This window comes from Pelobates fuscus, chromosome 5 (genome assembly GCF_036172605.1).
Source record: "Pelobates fuscus isolate aPelFus1 chromosome 5, aPelFus1.pri, whole genome shotgun sequence".
In the NCBI taxonomy this organism is placed as follows: domain Eukaryota; kingdom Metazoa; phylum Chordata; class Amphibia; order Anura; family Pelobatidae; genus Pelobates; species Pelobates fuscus.
The window spans coordinates 275,228,416-275,247,531 of NC_086321.1; the positions used below are offsets into that span (position 1 = coordinate 275,228,416).

The 19,116-nt window shown below is 34.6% G+C and overlaps 1 protein-coding gene across 3 annotated transcripts in view; it reads left to right on the forward strand.

The window, feature by feature from the left end:
• Positions 1 to 19,116, forward strand: part of PAX5 (paired box 5) — a 239,464-nt gene that overhangs the window by 139,495 nt on the left and 80,853 nt on the right. Inside the window, exon 7 of one of the 3 annotated variants that reach the window (XM_063457270.1) lies at positions 14,170 to 14,280. The exons of 1 other annotated variant lie outside the window; for it this stretch is intronic. In XM_063457270.1, coding sequence (XP_063313340.1) covers positions 14,170 to 14,280 — 111 coding nt within the window. The remainder of the gene's footprint in view (positions 1 to 14,169; positions 14,281 to 19,116) is intronic. One more of the 3 variants, XM_063457272.1, reaches the window with a different exon arrangement.

Sequence of the window (19,116 nt, forward strand, 5' to 3'; positions counted from 1 at the left end):
TATTTATTTTTACTTTGTGGGAATTGAAAACACACTGCTAAAATGGACATGACAGAAAGTTAAGATCTTATCCTACGGTGAAATAAGGGGCTAGTTTATTTTGCCTCTTTGCAAAAGTGATAAACCCAAAGAAATATAATTAAGCGTAAAGAAAACTTTGCAGAATGTTATCAAGTCATACTATCTTCTGTCCATGAGTGTTTGTTTTGTGCCAGTATGGCATCGCCATTAATACAAACTGGGAACGAACTCCAGAAATGGAGGTAAACTGCTCCAAAATTTCATAAAGCCTTGACACAAAAACTATATTGACCATGATAGTCAAAATGGTCTGTGACTTGACCATATGTATAGTTGCATACCTATAAATATATATAAAGAAACAAGTACATTTAAATAAATAATAACTTTATATGTTTGTATATATATATGTGTGTGTGTGTGTTTGTGTGTGGTTTTCAGTGTGTATAATTTGTGTGTGTGTGTATATATATAAAACATACATACATAACCAATAAAGTCTGTTCCAATTATATGAATAATATTGTAACACTATATCGAAACAATGCAGCAGCGATAACATGCCTAGCTCTAGGTATATCAGCGGCACATTAGTCATCCTGTGCTCTCCCTGTTAGAGATTAAGAATTAGTAGAAATGTAGATTATGTTCTTGCTGCTGTCAGCCTGCTGTGTTCTGCTGCTATCAAACTGCTTGTGTCTGCCCTCACTCGCCTCTGTCTAAATGTGTGCATGTGTCAGGTGGGAATAGGAAGCAGGTCAGGTTCAACTTCTAAACTGCTCTTGTCACTATGACGGTAAAATTCTCCTACAAGATTCCCCCTCCCCCGTTAACCATATGTCTTGTTAATGAAGTAGCTATCTGTATCGTCTGAGGTTAAACAATGTAATCTTATGTAGAACAGGTTTGGGGTATTAAAATGAAGTGGTTGACATTTTAATAGCTGTGTGAAGATTACATTTTATTTTTCATATATTCTAAGAAAATGTATATAATGGTATTATCATTTTATCTTAACATATCCTTTTAATAAACGCTGGGTCCTGGTTGATTTGATAAACATCAGAACGTAATCAGGATCAATTCTAAGGTTAAATTAGGAACAATCAGAAGAACCTCCCACAGAACCCAACTAAAAATAACCTGCTGGTTGCTCCAAATGTAACTCTTTGCAATTTATTCATAAAACCGTTATTTACGGTGAATTTAGTGAACATTGTAGCACATAATAACTGAAAACATTTCCAATTTGGCTATTTTGAATTCAAATTCCTATTCCATAGTTTAATAAATAAACAGTTTTAGCCCAGAATATATAACTAGAAAATATTAAGCCTATCACCAAAAAGTGTATACTCTCGGTGACTTAATAATACTTGCAAAAACGACAAACATTGAATTAATTTTTATCTTTCCTTTTTTTCAACGCTGATTCTCAACCTCCAGTAAATGACAACCTTCCACTGTTAAAAAATGTTGATCAAAGTTGCATAGTTGCAAGCATCAGTCATCAGTCACAGGGGAACTGCCCTGTATAGTACAGAGTCTTGTTGACACTGTACTTACTATATGTGAGTATTATTCCTATACTCAGCCATTATTTTTACATTCTGGCTGCATTTATAGAAAGCAGCATTCACAGAAATACCATCAAGTTCATGAAATTACCCATATTCCTCTTTTATCCTTTTATTGTCTCAAATGTTGTTTTCACAATAACTGTATAGCTGCTTCTGTATTTAAATTTCTGCCACAGTCTGACAGGGTATTTCGTGGTACCAAAAATACCTGGGACTTGAGCAAAAAAGAAAAATCAACAACCACTATACTAACAGAGAGGTGGGGTTATGCCATGACATTTTATCTACCCAGAAACAGGTACTGATGCTCTCCAGGGTCTCAATGAAAGCACAGCCATAAGCAAGCATATACTGTGGATCCATGTATTCAATGGGATCACCACACTACCTAACTAATAGAGGGGTGCAGTACATTTTTGTTTCCAAACACCCCCTGCCTTTTTATAATAGGCAGCTTCTTTAAGACATGTAAAATTAAAATTAAATAATAACACTAATATTCTGCTGCTCTTTTTACCAGATGTAGAGATCTAGGCTAATGAAGCCCACACAAGGGCTTCAGTCCCCAAAGCCCCCTTTCCCCTAGTAAAACTATGCTGTCTGAACCATTGCAATGCTATCTCAAAAACTATTCGAAGGATGAATGATTAATTAAAAAATAAAAATAAAATTGTTAGATGTCATCAGACAGAAGTCTAGATACAAATTTTATCTTTATATATGTACTCGCTATGTATTTCAAGTTTCGAAACAAAAATCATACTTTACATATATATATATATATAAATATATAGGTAATATGTATACATTAACACATTTTATACTTTAATTACACAATTGCAAGTGCATGCCAGACTGATTATATTTAACACAATACAGCATCCACATAATGAAATGTTAAAATGTGGTTAATGTTAAAATTCATAATTAATTCATTATCTGAACACTATAGAGTTGGATGTTAGATATCTACATCAACTAAATTGAAACGTATAAGATGTATTCATTTATTTATTGTCTTTATTAAGACAATAATCTCTTAGAATATCTATGAAAAGAAAATCATAGAAGAAAATAGTACAACCTCCCCCCCCCAAACCCTGCCCCCCCCCCCCCCCCAATAACACACATTTACTAAAACTCAAACAAACACGTAATACTAGTGGCTTTTTGTACAGCTCTGGCAAATTGATCCATGCTTAGTAATACAAACATAAAGATAACTCAAATGCCGAATGAAGTCTGCATTGATGTGGTCATAATACACAGGTCATCCAAGAACACTTCATATTGGGTAAATCAATCAATATTTGACCCAAGCCTTAAACCTAAAGACTTCATAATCTTGAGCAGTCTTCACAAAATCCAACACTAGTTAGGTTTAACACAAGAATTTTCCAAGTGGCTTATTGAGTATCAGCCAATTTCAGTAGACAATCTATGCAATGTACCCGTAAGTATAAGTTTATCTAATATTGATTCTTTTGTGTTGGAATGGGATGTAATGCCTATGCATTGAGCTTTGAGGTCAAACTTCTTTTTGTGTCTTGACCTCCATTGATGTCTGTGCATGTTTGTTAGTGGCTTTTACTATATATTTATTCTGAGAGATTTCTTTATGTTAAGTACTTCACATTGTAAATGTTAATTTAATTCAAACAGACAGTCCAATTTTTTTTTCAAAAATGTATTATTTGCTTATGTGGAAACAGAATTTTTTTTTAACTTTAGAAGGTTCCATAGTGTCTAGAATTATTTGTCACCAGTTATTAGCATATATTGTGTCCAATCACTTTCCAGCACTTTGAAATATACAGCTAGATACTTTCAGAATAATTTAACAATAATAAATTAATATTGCCTATGAATAATGTAATATTTAAATTACATGGTTTGCAACTCTTTGATAAATACAGTGTCACCCTCAAGCTGATATAGTTTGATCTGTTTCATTTGATAATAAATATTATACAGTGTTTACATAAACAGAGGTGGAATTAAATGTAATATTTCCATATAAGTAGGTGTTTGGGTATGTTAAGTAACCTTAAAGGGAAACCCTAAGCACCAAAATAGCTTTGGCTTCATGGGGTAGTTTTGGTACATAGTTCACGTTCCTGCAGTCCCATTGCTCAAATATCTCCCATTTAGGACTGAAATCACTTTACTTATGCACACTTTATGAAAAGGTCTAAACATTTTAGCTTCCCAGTTTGTTTAATATAGAATTTCTTATCTCCTGCCCTGTTAATAACCTGTTAGATCCCGCAGGAGCCTCCTGTCTGTTATTAAAGCTCAAATAACAGAGCAGGAGATAAGAACTTCTAAAGTAAACACACTACACTGTAAAATTAAACCTTTTTTCATGCTGACTGTGTGACAGGCATCGGAGGTTTGAGTAGGGCTGCATAAGCAACTTGGTTTAACTCTCTACATGAGGCCGCAATTTAATAAGCATTCAAAACGACTCAGTATCATTAGACATTTTTTCCAAATGATTTATCGACAAAAATTCCCATGGACGTTAATGGTGACTTCTATAGATATATCATTTGGAACGTTTTTCTAACCGTATTGAATCATTTGGAAAGCTTATTAAATCGAGGCTGTAATGTGGTTACAAGCACTAGAATTTCATGCGTGTTAAAATAGCCTTTTAATTCAGTCCCTCTTCTTCTATGCTTTGACTGGACTGTTCTACCATGTTGTAGCTTACTAGTATTAAATCTATTAAATCTATTCCAGTATCTCAAGCATTCACTCTTTTCAAATTTCCTACAAAACAGACTGGATATAGGTTACATATCTGCAACAAGCCAATCTATGGTAAAGCAAATGTGTACGAACACATTTCAAGCAGGGTTTGTATTTGATAGCTGAGGGGTTTTGTATATATACATATACATTATATATTATGTCTGTGTGTGTTGTAAAATAAGAGATGCAATTAGTAGTTTGCTATATCTTTTTTTTTTTATTGGACTAGCAGAATTTTGGAGTGACAAGCTTTTGAGAGATCCACTGTTTCTCAGGTTTAATGCACTGCACCTATGCTGTTCCTCTAGAAGCAGCATTTGATTGAGAACCAAGTCTGAATCATTTCTCCCAGTAGAAACAGCTCTATTGGCTGTCAGGAATACAGCCACTAACAGTGTGTTAACTCTGCAATGTAAACATTGCCGTATCTGCGAAACGGCAATGTTTTAAATTGAAGGATAAAAACTAAAGGGAAATTGTACCCAGATCACTTCATTGAGAAGAAGTGGTTTAAGGGCCTTTAGTGGTCCTTTAAGCTTCCGGGAACAGTACTGCATAAGTGGCTTCAGGGTCCAAGCAAAACAGTACACTGATATGCAAAAATTGGATTTGTGTTTCTGGTCTTAAGCGCCTGACCTCCATTAAACTTTGCAGCCATATATAAATCCATCCCCACATAAACTGAAAATTTCAAGCATATAAATGCATCTTCACAAGTAGGATGAGCAACAGATAAATTTGCTGGTAAAGGCAAGGGGTCAGGACTTTCAGAGCACTATGTGGCACAGGGTATCCACCCTATGGCTAATCCTTCTCAGAAGGTCCATGTGCTACGTGCCTGGAGAGCAGAGAGGGCAGTCCTGTGGGCAATAGGCTTAGAACACATTTGAACCTCACTTATTGTTAAAAGGAATACAGATCAGACACAGATTGTTATATACAACTAAGGATGACATTTGTGCATACCTGGCTACACTCTGTGGCACATGGTTTGACACCCAGCATCTCAGGTTAGCAGCATATCACAAAATAACATCAGGCAGCTTAGGTCTATAGCATTGCATAGCCCCTATGTTTATCTGGTCCTGTCTAAGAGCAGGATCTTCACAAGTTACTGATATTTTGTAAAATTCTGTTCTTCTGCAATGAATAAGCAGTGAAGTTATATATTATGACATTATTTTATCATTTTTATATAGCAGCACATTCTGCAACACATGATGCATTTAGAATAACAAACATAACTTAGCCGAGGATAAAACCAGCTCAACACAGTAGGGTTTCATAACCCCGTTTGGATGTTTATAATTTTATTAATAGTCTTCTTTGCTATTTTACCCACATAGTTATAAAACATCTCTGTATATATATATATTTGAGAAAAGATTCTAGACTGTTGTTTTATTACATTTCCCATTAAACTCCGACTAGTGTTAAATTGGTAAGATGTATGGGAATGGTGTCCATATATAGCTGAGGAGCCAAGGTTAAACACCATTAGTATAGAAGAAATTAGTAGATGTAGTCCCACAGCTTCCTGGTTTTATAAAGTTGTCTCAAGTTAAACACTTTAGGGGTTAATTCATAAAGTATTGTCAGTACCTTTTAAAATATGAAAGAGAAATGGGCAAATCTTCTGTTACATTAAAATCGTTATCAGAAATGTAATAAACATTGTGTTCTATTATGTGCTATTCAGTGGCTTTATCAAAGTGCCAGAGAAGTACCCATTGACTTGACTCTTAATTTGCCTGTTGTCTGTAACTACAGCATTCTTTCTTTGCCCCTCCCCCCCCCTGCGCAAGACAAAACAGAGGAAAATCCTTCCATATTTACTCTCAGTAGACTATTAAGAAACACAGGCTGTTAATTTGGCTTTTGAGTCCTCACTAAAGCCTATAAAAGCTCACAGTTGTCAAATGGAGTTCATTTTAATTTCCTTTCAATCACAGTAAATTATTCAGGTGATAAATCAGCTGGTGCAGCCTCCTGGCTGTAATAGAAACCCTAATTCTTAGCTAATTATCCAGCCCTTTGCTGCCAAGAGATCAATACTACTACAAAATAGAAAGGGCTCTGGTCCTGCCACTGGATAGACAAAGAAAGCAAGACAGCTGGGAAAATTGTGTCATCAACATGACCTTCTATTGGGTTCAAAGGTTGACAGGGGTTAAGCAGCACAGAATTTTTTTAAAGGAATGTGTCCACATTAAGATGCTGGGCTTTGGCAGTGCTGTGGTAGCAACGTGTCATTTTCAGCCATTAAAGGGTGATCTTGAGAAGCTTTGTCATTTGTTCATCATGCATTTCTCTAAATGGTTTGTCTATAGGGATTAAGTATTTTTTTCTGTCCCAGACTGGGGTTGTTCATTCATCATGTAAGTTCTGACCTTGACCTCTTATCTTCTGAATAGACAACTGCATTTTGTCTAGAGCTGTATCGAGAAGGAACGCATTGCTTGTGTTAGTTTTTGACAGCTTACGTGCTGTATACAGAATTGTATACCTGTAAAGGTATTATATCTATGAACATGGAGAACTTAGAAGATGGATACATTGCTAGCACCACTGACAAAGACTCTCCGTAACATGTCTACATGTCTACATTATTCATCAAACATAGAACAATGGTGCATTAAAGGCAACTTTTTTTTTGCAGATATCTTAAACTCAGATGATAGCTTGGCTTTGTTTGCTAAATTGCCACTCTAGCACCAGGATGACTTCATCTTAAAGGACCACTCTAGTGCCAGGAAAACATACTCGTTTTCCTGGCACTAGAGTACCCTGAGGATACCCCCACCCTCAGGGACCCCCTCCCGCCGGGCTCTGGAGAGAGGAAGGGGTTAAACTTACCTCTTTTTCCAGCGCCGGGCGGGGAGCTTTCCTCCTCCTCTCCTTCTTGATCGCGACGTCATCGGCTGAATGCGCATGCGCGGCAGGAGCCGCGCTCGCATTCAGCCGGTCGCATAGGAAAGCATTTACAATGCTTTCCTATGGACGCTTGCGTGCTCTCACTGTGATTTTCACAGTGAGAAGCACGCAAGCGCCTCTAGCGGCTGTCAATGAGACAGCCACTAGAGGATTTGGAGGCTGGATTAACCCTCATTATAAACATAGCAGTTTCTCTGAAACTGCTATGTTTATAAAAAAAAGGGTTAATCCTAGAGGTACCTGGCACCCAGACCACTTCATTAAGCTGAAGTCGTCTGGGTGCCTAGAGTGGTCCTTTAAGTGATTTTGGTGCAACAACCCTGTACCTTGTCTCTTGCTGAGTAAAACATTGTAATTTCAGAGAAAAAGCAATGTTTACATGCCTTTAGGAGATGTTAGACACAAAGCCTCTTAAGCTGTGTTCTCCTTCAAGACCTGAGGTTTCTGATGGCCTTCACATTGAGCATCATCACATATAACATGATGATGCAGAACATGGCTAGTGCTTGGAGAAGCAATGGATTGGTTGACAGTGGTTATTGCAGCATGACAACATCAGGTGATCACTGTCAGCCACTTCAGGGCTTAGAATAGGTGGTTAGGAACTTATGGTGGAGAGTAGTGGAGGGGGGGAGTGTCACCAGTTTGACCCCAGGTAAGAAGTAAAACTGTTTAAAAATCACTTAACTACTTTTGATAGGGCGTGCTAGGGCACTTTTAGCACCATAATCACTGCCACCCTAACCATAGATGCCTGGAGAGTTTCTTTAAACTAAAAAAAGGAGTACACATCTATATTTATTTTTAATGTTAGGGTGTATCTCCAACTCACTAACTCTATTCAGTAAGTGACTAAAACCCTTCATTTTAAATTTATTTCTGATGTTTCTATACTCCGTATTCTATATAATAATTGAACTTTATGTTTGCAGACTACACCATGCCAATAATGTAATAAAACAGGAGTAAGAGCCAGATATATTACAATATAATAGCCAGACTTTTAATAGTGCCTTTGTTCTTGTTAGCCTATTGTACACATGTGATGATGTTGAAATTATAAAAGTCAAATATAATCCATATTAAAATATAAGCAATTCACACGCAGGTTTATACCGGTCATATGGCTAGTTTTTGGTTGTTAAAATTGTAGGCTTACATTTGGGAATATCATCTAGTTTTTAATTTTTGAGATGGCAAATGCTCTTGCAAAACTCTCCAAGTTAGCAAACATTTTAGTTTACTATTTTAGCCTAAAAATGAAAATTTATTTTGTATTCCAGACAATTCTCATATTTAAATAGTCATTCTAGGGACTCCTTTTCACTAGGTTGCAAATATATACAATATTGGACTTCGAGTTCTTTAAATGCTAGCAAATCACTATTAGTCGGAGAAAAGAATTATGTTTGTGCTGCTATCCCTGTCTCTTTGGTGCTGTGTCCTATTATTACTCCTGCTCACCAAACAGTATAAACTAAATCTCTTACTTTTTTTTAAGAGTATTGCCTTCAGGCTCTAGGTAATTTGCTAAGCAAAGGGATACAAGAAGTCACCCCCAGACCAGAAAAAAACTAAAAAAAAATGGGATTTTGGACTATCACATATTTCTAATGTATGTTATATTCATACTACTCCTTTAACAGAAACAGTCTCATAGAGCAACAATTTAATTTATTAAGTATTCATTCTGATTTTGTACGTACATTTCTAAGAATATTCTAGATTCTTGTTTTTATTTTAATGGCATAAAAACATATATTTAAATTCCAGTACATCATCAGTGTTTTAATATATTTATAATTTGTCCAGTCTAAAAATATAAGCCATTCCTCATCTGTATATGTCCAAAGAAAATGTTGATTCTTGCTAGCAGAATAAAACCATATATTTAAATTCCACTTCATGGTCAATGAACGGATATATTTATCATTTGTCTAAAAGTCTAAAAATAAATGTAAGCCACTCGTTGGCTGTTGCTGGATAATACACGGAAAATGCATATGTACGATGAAAGAAGTGTTTTTCCCGACACCTCATTTAGAATCCTGGATCTCTTTTTATATCATGAGATGGGCTGTTTGACCAGTTAATGTGCTATAGCCCATCTAATGGCTTTCAAATGTTATTGACAGTAGGTCAAACAAATCTGTGCTCAATTTGACCTACAATGAGTTTAGCCCTTAACCATGAGCCACTATTAAACACCATTGCTATGGCCTTATCAACCCTTTCAATGCCAGGAAGACGAGTAACACACTCCTTTAAAATTTCACTCTTCTTTGTCTTATTCTAAGCCAAGCATTGTATGCAGCAAAAATATGTCAAAAATACAAATAGCACAAAGACTGAAATTGGTTTGATGAAAGATGTTCCAACACAGAATTATACTATAATAATGTATGTATATGGCTAATCTGGGGAAAGATCATTTGATTTGTTAAGCTTCACTTTCAGTTCCATAAAGTTTTAATAAAGATTGTAAATGAAATATTAATGGCATGTAGTGAAGGCTTTTCATTTTGTGTACTTCTGCATATCTAGTAAAATTAATGAATGAGAAAAGTAATGAACAATTAAATACCTTCAATCAGAAAACAAACCGATGGGAACATCAAGAGTGCTTCAGTAGCAATATTGACTTGCCTCCTGCAGGTTTTCTAACTATAGAGAAACGAAAGATAGATAAATCTATAGCAAAATAAACAGGCCTGCTGACATGCTTAATGAACTGCAATGTATATGCATGGGTTGTGATAGCGCCTGAGTTTTATGTCAATTGAATTAAAGACTAGCAAACGACTATAATCCATGCCACATTCTACCTTTGAAAATAAATTATATATATATTTATATTTCGATATGCTCTGCACTCTCCCTACTTGTATAAACAAAAAACTTTCTGCGCCTGGGTCCTTATCCGCCTAGAAAATATAAACACATGGAATAAAGGGTACACTCACAGGACTTGTAAATTAATTTGTGGTTTAATGTGAATTTTTTTTAACATCTATATCATACCGACGTTTCGACCCTCAGCGGGTCTTTCCCAAGAAACTTCGATATTGTATAGATGTTAATTTTTTTACATTAAACCACAAATTAATTTACAAGTCCTTTGTTTGTGCCCTTTATTCCATTTGTTTAAATATATAAATAAATATATATATATATATATATATATATATATATATATAATATATAGCAGAAATGATCTAAAAGTGCAATATGTACAAACAGAACCAGAAAATCACACGAGTGAAATCAATCTTAACAGTGACCCAGTGGTGTGTTATGAATAAATATATATAAGTACTCTCCTTGGAGTATAATACTTTTGTTTTTCAATAACAGGAAAACCTCAAAATGAAACTGAAATAAAACAGAAAATAGTGTAGTATGTCTTATCAATTTTACAGAAAAGTTGGATATGTAGATAACAAACTCACACTTTTATGAGCTGCTAAGAGCTCTGCTGTTTAGTGCTTGGATGGTACAATCCCCATCTCAGGATATGTGTAGATCCACAATCTTGTGGGTCCAATATGACTCCAACACTTAAAACAAAGCAGAAATGATCTAATAGTGCAATATGTACAAATATATATGGTGCAAAAAAGATATCACCAAAGTCTTGGTGGTATAATCCCCACCTAAGGATGTACAGTAACCAAGATAGTTGTTCAGCAGCAAAATAACTAATTGGATATAATATTTTAAACAATTCATTTTATTTGTATCTATTGTAGATAAAAGTAATATTACAAATGGGTAAAATACAAATATAAAATATATATAGATATACCGGTAATTAACTTTTCTAAGGTCACACTTTACGGGTTTCTCCCAGCAGGGCTTCCTCAGAAGTGTCAGAAAATGAAACTGAAATAAAACAGAAAATAGTGTAGTATGTCTTATCAATTTTACAGAAAAGTTGGATATGTAGATAACACTCACACTTTTATGAGCTGCTAAGAGCTCTGCTGTTTAGTGCTTGGACGGTACAATCCCCATCTCAGGATGTGTGTAGATCCACAATCTTGTGGGTCTAATATTACTCCAACACTTAATACAAAGCAGAAATGATCTAATAGTGCAATATGTACAAATATATATGGTGCAAAAAAAGGTATCCTACTTACACTTTAAAGAGCAATAAACTTGCTCTGGTGGTATAAAGTCTTGGTGGTATAATCCCCACCTAAGGATGTACAGTAACCAAGATAGTTGTTCAGCAGCAAAATAACTAATTGGCTATACTATTTTAAACAATTCATTTTATTTGTATCTATTGTAGATAAAAGTGATATTACAAATGGGTAAAATACAAATATAAAATATATATAGATATACCGGTAATTAACTTTTCTAAGGTCACACTTTACGTGTTTCTCCCAGCAGGGCTTCCTCAGAAGTGTCATGTATATATAATATATATTATATATTAAACCTAACATTCCAATTTCATATAAATTAACATTTACAGTACTTAGTGCCCAATATTTCTTTATATCAGAGATGACAACAGGGTAGTCCTCACTTCATGTCTTATAGAACTTCAATTGCTATGATGCTTTTTTTAAGCTAAAACACAAACAAAGCTTTGCTGAACTTTTTTTTAAATTTGCATTTTTTTAAACTTACAATATAAAAAAATTCGACAATTCTACAGTCCTATGAGAGTCACATTTAAACTTTTCTGTAAATTCCTCGTTGTTCTTATTTCCAAGATCTGTAGACGTGTAGTATCTCTGATGTACCAGAGCAAGAATTCACAGCCAAGTGCATTTAAGCATCAGGAAATATATTTAAATATTTGTGTTAATATAATAATTTATTTGCATGAAATTATTAATTTACTGCATAATTAACATTATCTCAGAATGTTCCTAAAAATTTACAAAAAGTTCCTTAGGCCCATGGCCACATCTCTAGTCACTCCCTGACTAGATGTGATTGTTACCTAGACTTGTAGGGTTATTCAATAAAGTGAGAATTCAAAGTGAATTCAAAGTGATTTTCAAATTTAAGGCCATAGTAGTAGATGTGGATTCACAGCTGATCATTTCACCTATTTTGACTTTAAATTTGAAATTTACTTTAAAATTCATGTTGAATTCTCAACTTAATGAGTAACCCTGTTAAACTACAAAAACACATTTTCTAAATTTGTCTGTCATGGACCACAGTCCCAACAAGCACATAGTTATCTTTATAATGATTTATAATAATCTTTTTATATCACAGATGTACGCTGATAATGCATAATCTGGTAACCTGTGTCTGGTCCTCACAAAACGATTAACATAGAATCAATAAAATAAATGATTGGATATGTGTGGGTTCTGCCAAATTAACATATATAAGATATATTTAATTCATCATTGCTTGCTACTTTTAAATCCAACTAGTTAATATTAAATATACTTGTAAGATGAACTAATATATGGATTCTACCTTTTCTCTGTGACAAATACAGAAATGAGCCTCAAACCTACAGTTTTGATCTGTGCTTTATTTCTGGGAATATAAGTTACAGTACCCTTCTATACCTTTACCTTTAATACATTTTTAAGGATGTTTGTAAATACTAATGGTAGGTATTGTAAAAACAATCCATGGTTTACATTTGACTATTTCAACCAATTTGGGCTGTAATTATGAACAGAGGTAAATTAAAAGCAAAATATTGTACATTTTAATAAAATGCTTAATTTGATGTACTACTGCAATTTTCAAGCAGAAAAACTCTTCACATGTCTTTCATCTCTTTTGCATATAAAAGCACATGTGTATTGTTTATTGTAATTAGTATAACTAACGGTTCCTAGCAATGGTAATTTAATAAAATAGAATTCCATGTTTCAAGAAACACTCAATGGACTATATGTATGAAGGCAACAAAGATGGTATTCTGATTCAAAGTGCTTAATATTGAGAGGCTTGGTGTTTGGTTTCAAGCTGATTACCCCCAAAAAACCTTGTTTTTGCATGAGAACTGTGTCCAAACATATTGTGTATGGTACATGTGAACAACAGATACACCAAATACAAATACACTGATGACCCACAGATATAGAATGCATATACTCTGCTCAGTAAATAATTACTGCTAATTATTTAATAGTAGAGAGATCTCATGAAAGTGAAACCCTATTATAGGGAGAGAGACTGTAATTCCAAAAAGAAAATTTTGGAAAATTTTGGATAATCACCCTAGCACTTGTCTTTAACAGAATGACTATTTACTGGTCAGGAAACCTCCCAATTATATCTTGCCACCGCCTGCTCTTTTCCATTTTGTTACCGATTTCCAGATTTGCTAAGATATTTATATTATTGTGTATAAAATATTGCAATAGAAAATGTGTAGTAAATTACCAGGACCTAGTCAGAATGGGCAAAATTAAATGTACTTTAGAAATGTTCGATTTGCAGTACTGAATATAACAAGATAATCCTTATGGCAACTCACCAACAGGAAATATGTCAAAGTGATTTTTTTTTCATTTTGACCTCACAGATGGACCTGGCTAGACCTTGACAAAGACGACTGCTGTTTAAACAAAGCTGGATCCATCTGTCATGGTGGAATAAAGAATCACTTTGTAATATTTCCCGTTGATGTTAAGTTAGTATAGTTATTATAGGACTATTTCACTTGGCACTTATTTATTACCCAGAGACAAGTTCACAGTATGCAACTCTATATTGCTTTTTACTAAATATGACAGGGGTAAAGTCGGGCTTGAGATTTTGGGAACACCTCATTATTACACAGGTAGTTTATGGGACATTACTTTCCATGCAGAATGCTGAATCAGAACACGATCACAGTGGGGGTGATCTGGTTCTGAACATTGCCTTATGGTTTCAGCAGGTCCGTTGGCTCCCACGTTTGGAACAGGTTGAGATTTCCAGTGGCTCGGCAGCTCAGTGGCGCGATTTTCGACTTGCTCTTCATCATGAGCCCCACAGCCGAACCTCGGTAAGTCCACGTGCCTTTTTTTTTTTTTTTTTAATACAAGCAAACTTGGAGGCCTCTTGCTTTTCCAGGTTATTCCTTCTTTTAGAGGGTTTCTCGCTGCCTTGCCATTTTTTTTAAAGTTCCATTTTATAATTGTATTAGATTTATTTTCAAAAGATAATTTTTTTGTGGGACATGAGACTTTTTTGAGTTTTTCTCACATTTATTTATGTCAAAAGGCCACAACTTGAAGACTGCATTAGTCTTAACTACCGAGTAGTTGGGATACTTTCTTGCAAATATTCTTCATTAAGATAATAAAACGTTCTATAAAACTGAAAACTATAAGAGCTTTGATCTATTGTGTCATCAGGGCTCAAGTTCTGCTCGCCTACTAGTCATTGGCAAGGGAAAATTCAGTCCTAGCAAACAGAAATTCATCCCTGTTGAGTGCGCTATTAACCCTCCAGGCTTGCAGTGGGAGTAACTTTTTGGCCTCCAGCAGCTAGAATTTGACATATTTAGCCTTGTTGCAATATCTTTTATTGGAAGAGTTTTGGGTAGTTATTCCCTTTATCGACTAAGTCAGAAGAGCTTTATACTTGATAAAGGAATAAACTCCCAAAAGTATGTTAGTGCAATAAAAAAGCAATATTAGACACTATACACTATACTATTATTATATATTATATTAGACACTATACACTATTACTTATTTTAATATTTGAACACAACTATAATGTTTAATTAGGCATACTATACTGTAAGTGTAGGATTTAGGGAAGATACATTTTCACTTTAAGGATGTATTTTGAAGTAAAAATGCTTTTTTGATTTTCTGATACTATATAGATAAACTACACACAGTTCATCAGTTATTGGCTAAGACAGAATCACGCAGATTGTAAATCCCACAGGATTGATAGCAATTGTCGGATTAAAGACATTGGAGTATGGGTGAACTGGGACAGAGGCATCACTTTGACTTGCTGACTTTAGATAGATGTTTATGTGTTCATATGTTAAAACTAAGGTATGAATGTATTTGTAAGCTGTTTGTATGTAACAAAATGAGTAATTCACACATAGGGTAGTTTATTTAATAAAATAACGAACAACACTTTTTAGAAACTCTACACATTAATAAAGTTGTTTAAAATGCAATATAATAATTACAGATGGCCCATTATTTTATGGTATTTTTGTATTTTCACAAATTTAGATATAGTGGAGTACAAATAAAATATAAACAACAAATCATTAATTGATGCATAAAATTAATATGAGGTTATAGTGATCTAAATCAATATTGTTGGGGATTTCAAATCACATTTAATGCTAAATATTAAACACGAATGTGTGGATTCACTGCAATTACTATTTACAAGTGTATCCAGATGTATAGCTACCTCTTTAAATGTTTGCATCTTCCCATCTTATCTGAACCTAATTATAAAATAATAGTGATTATTGATTTTTCTTTTTATAAAATGCTTTTCTCCCCAGGAGTCTCTAAACAATTTTAGCATTTTTGATCTAACCAAATCAACAGCGAACATGTTATTACTACCAAACTTCATGGTATAGTATACATTAATTTTTACTTTGAAAATGTTTGCAAGATTTTTTAAATTTCCTTATGGAACTGGAAAAAGTTTTTTTCTAATAGATATATCTTATCATCACTGTTTATTGCCCCTGTCCAAATTAGCTGAGATTCCAAACTCATTTACTATGTCATGTCATATTGAGGCCACGAACACCCTTCACTGTATTTGTTTTTTTTGTTATTTTTCTGTCAATCAGTGAAAAGCGTAATTTGCTAATTAACTCCCTAGAAATATATATGTAATGCTTCATGAATCAGATGCGTTTTATTCAATCTTTTATGAAATGAACACTCCAAGCACTTCCTGCTTCCTGCGTGTTCACTGGGCACGGCTCCTTGCCTCCACTACACCTGACAATAGTTATATTTTAGCCTTTAGTTCTGGCTTCTTCTAGTGAAATGGCTGTGCTATGAGATGCTGTTTGGTACCTGACAGCCTGCTATGCAGTTTTTTGGAGATTCCCACAGTTTCCCTGACAATCATTTTTAATATGGTCAGATATCTGTCAGCATTTAAAATTTTCAGTGAGGAGCCATTTTGTTTTAATGGGGATAACTATGGGTAAACTAAACATGGGCAACTGTACAATGAAGTATGTAGTCTGAGTCAGTTAGAAAACTATATATATTGGCTTTTGTTAATTTTATGGCCTATTGAGTTTATAATAGGTGAATTCCATGAGAATGTGTGTATATCTGTCTTGTAGTTTAAACACACATTTTAATTGATGCTTGATGATGCACCAATACATACAAGGCAATATGGTGAGATTTATTCCTGTGTAGCTTTTGTGGTGCTTTCATACAAAAACCAACAACATATAATCTTCTTATTGTGGGGCTATGGGATACTCTCATATACACAGCACGTTATTGTGCGTTATATTTCTGTGGACATTTTGTATACATCCATTTACACTGCCCTTCACTATTAGTATCATAATTGATGGAGTTGTGTAATATATCTATAAACTCGACAGTTTATTTTTTGGGGGGGGGGATATTGTGAAAAAATCACATACACGGAACATTAACGTGTGCTTCATTGCTGTGTTATATATCAATATACCCCCTTATATTAGTGCTCTGTTGATCTCAAGAAAGACTTATTCATACCAAACAAAAGTTCACAGAAAAGTAGAATATGTGGTAGGACAGGGAGATATCTGTAAAAGGAGGCAAATTGGGTTTATGTTCCCCCCCCCCCCCCCTTGCTTATTTTACTCACACACCATTGCAACCATCCCTGCCCAGTCGGAGATCTGATACTTTTTCACGAATGGGGGAATACATTTAGCCACAAGCTATAAATATTCCCAAACAAATGCAAAACTTGTGTAAAATCAGGCTCTGAAAGTTTTTCTTTCGATATATAATCATAATTTTGGTTGTCAGGATATATATATATATATATATGTCACTATGTAAAATAATATTTCTTAAATATCATTAGGACCAATGACTTGTTACCCACCCAAATTATATATCTTCATATGAGATATAAAACTTAAATAGCAAATAGTGACTATGTCCTAAATCCATATAAAGATAAAATTGCCCCTTTAAACTAAAACACATAGGTAAGGAAGATCAATTTAAAAGCCATGGATACAGAGATTTATTTTCTGCTTTGAAAACAAGATGTACTTGGAACAAGTTTGCATTTGCTGAGTTTCAATCAGGTAATTTCTAAATAAAATTAGACAATTACGACGCTCCACAATATCCAATTCCTCTGTGTCTGACTACAGCTACAAATCCACCTTTTACTCCCTTCATTGTGCTTTTGTAAAGATGACGCAAATATTTTAAATGGACAAATGAGACTTCACAGCACGATCCTATGTAGATACACCAGTTCTTTCTATTTTTTTTCTATTTTTATTTATTTATTTAGATTTCATTTGCCAGCATTACGGGAGCCAATTTAAACAGCAAATGCAAATATTTTCCATCTCTCATTCACATAGCTTTGTGCTCACGGGGCAGTCGTTTTATTGTATATGTGTGTGCTTGCAAGAGATTTACTGCCTTGTGGTATGCCACATGTCTTAAAAATTACAGTTCCCATTTTCTACTTGAAATCATTTCAACGAAGAGTGGCTCCTATTACAGCTCGAAACGCTGAGACGCCATGATTTATTATTATTTATGTTCCCGGGGCCTTGTTTATGCACGACGGGTTAGGTGCGCGAGATTGCAATGCCATTATGCAAATGACATTGAATGTCCTTTCTGAGCCTAAATAATTTTTGTGTTGGACGATTAAACCTCATCTGTTATTGATATGGGTTGCAGTCGGCTATTAAAGAGTCCCAAAAGTATTTACTCCCAGTAATGGGAAAATTGAGAGGAAGAGCCTACACAATTGGTTCAAGTGGGCTGTGATTGTCTGGTAGAAGTAAAACAGAATAGCCCTTCTGAACAGAAATTGTGTTTACTACTTAGGGATAAATAAAGAGGGAAGAAAATGCAATAAATTACACTCTGTGATTTGAATAGGCAGAGCAGAGCATTTGTGCTCTATTCAATTTATTTATATATTTTATTTATTTTTAGGTAAATAACAAGTAGCCAGGACTTATTCCCATACAGTGCATAATACATTGGACAAGTGATGGGCGAGGGGGAGGGGGGAGAGAATAAGGGGGAGGGCAAATAGGTGAAAAAGAAACAAGAATCAATATTTTTCCCTGACAAGGGATCTAGTGTCACCACTTTCCTTTTCTCTCTCTCTCTCCCTTTTTTGACACAGCTGTGCAGTCACATTTTGATCAGTGTTGATAGCTTATGAATTCCAAAATTGACAAAATTTACAGAAAAATGAGGATAATCCATCTTCTTTAGCAGCCTGTCAGGAGCTGGCTATACTTCATAATCCCCAATTACAGATGCTATTTTCAGACATTTACATGCAGATATTAAGCACAAATGAAAATGAGAAACAAAAGAGAGAATGGAGATCCTGCTAGTCACATGTATAATGGTTGGAAATGTTAAGGGAAAGAAAGTAGCACAGGTAGGTTATGGACATATAGATTGTGTCTGATCACAGATGAAATCGCTCTAATAAAGACTGGTGGCGTACGTACTATAAAAGATATATGTATATTTATTTCCACAAAGGAGAGCACTCACTAGGCTTTTGGTCCCTTATCCTTGGTAACGTCGATACTGTGATTCGACCGAATTGTGAAATAAGTTTAGAGGCTGAAGGTGCACCGTGGTAAGGAGTTCGAAAAGTGACT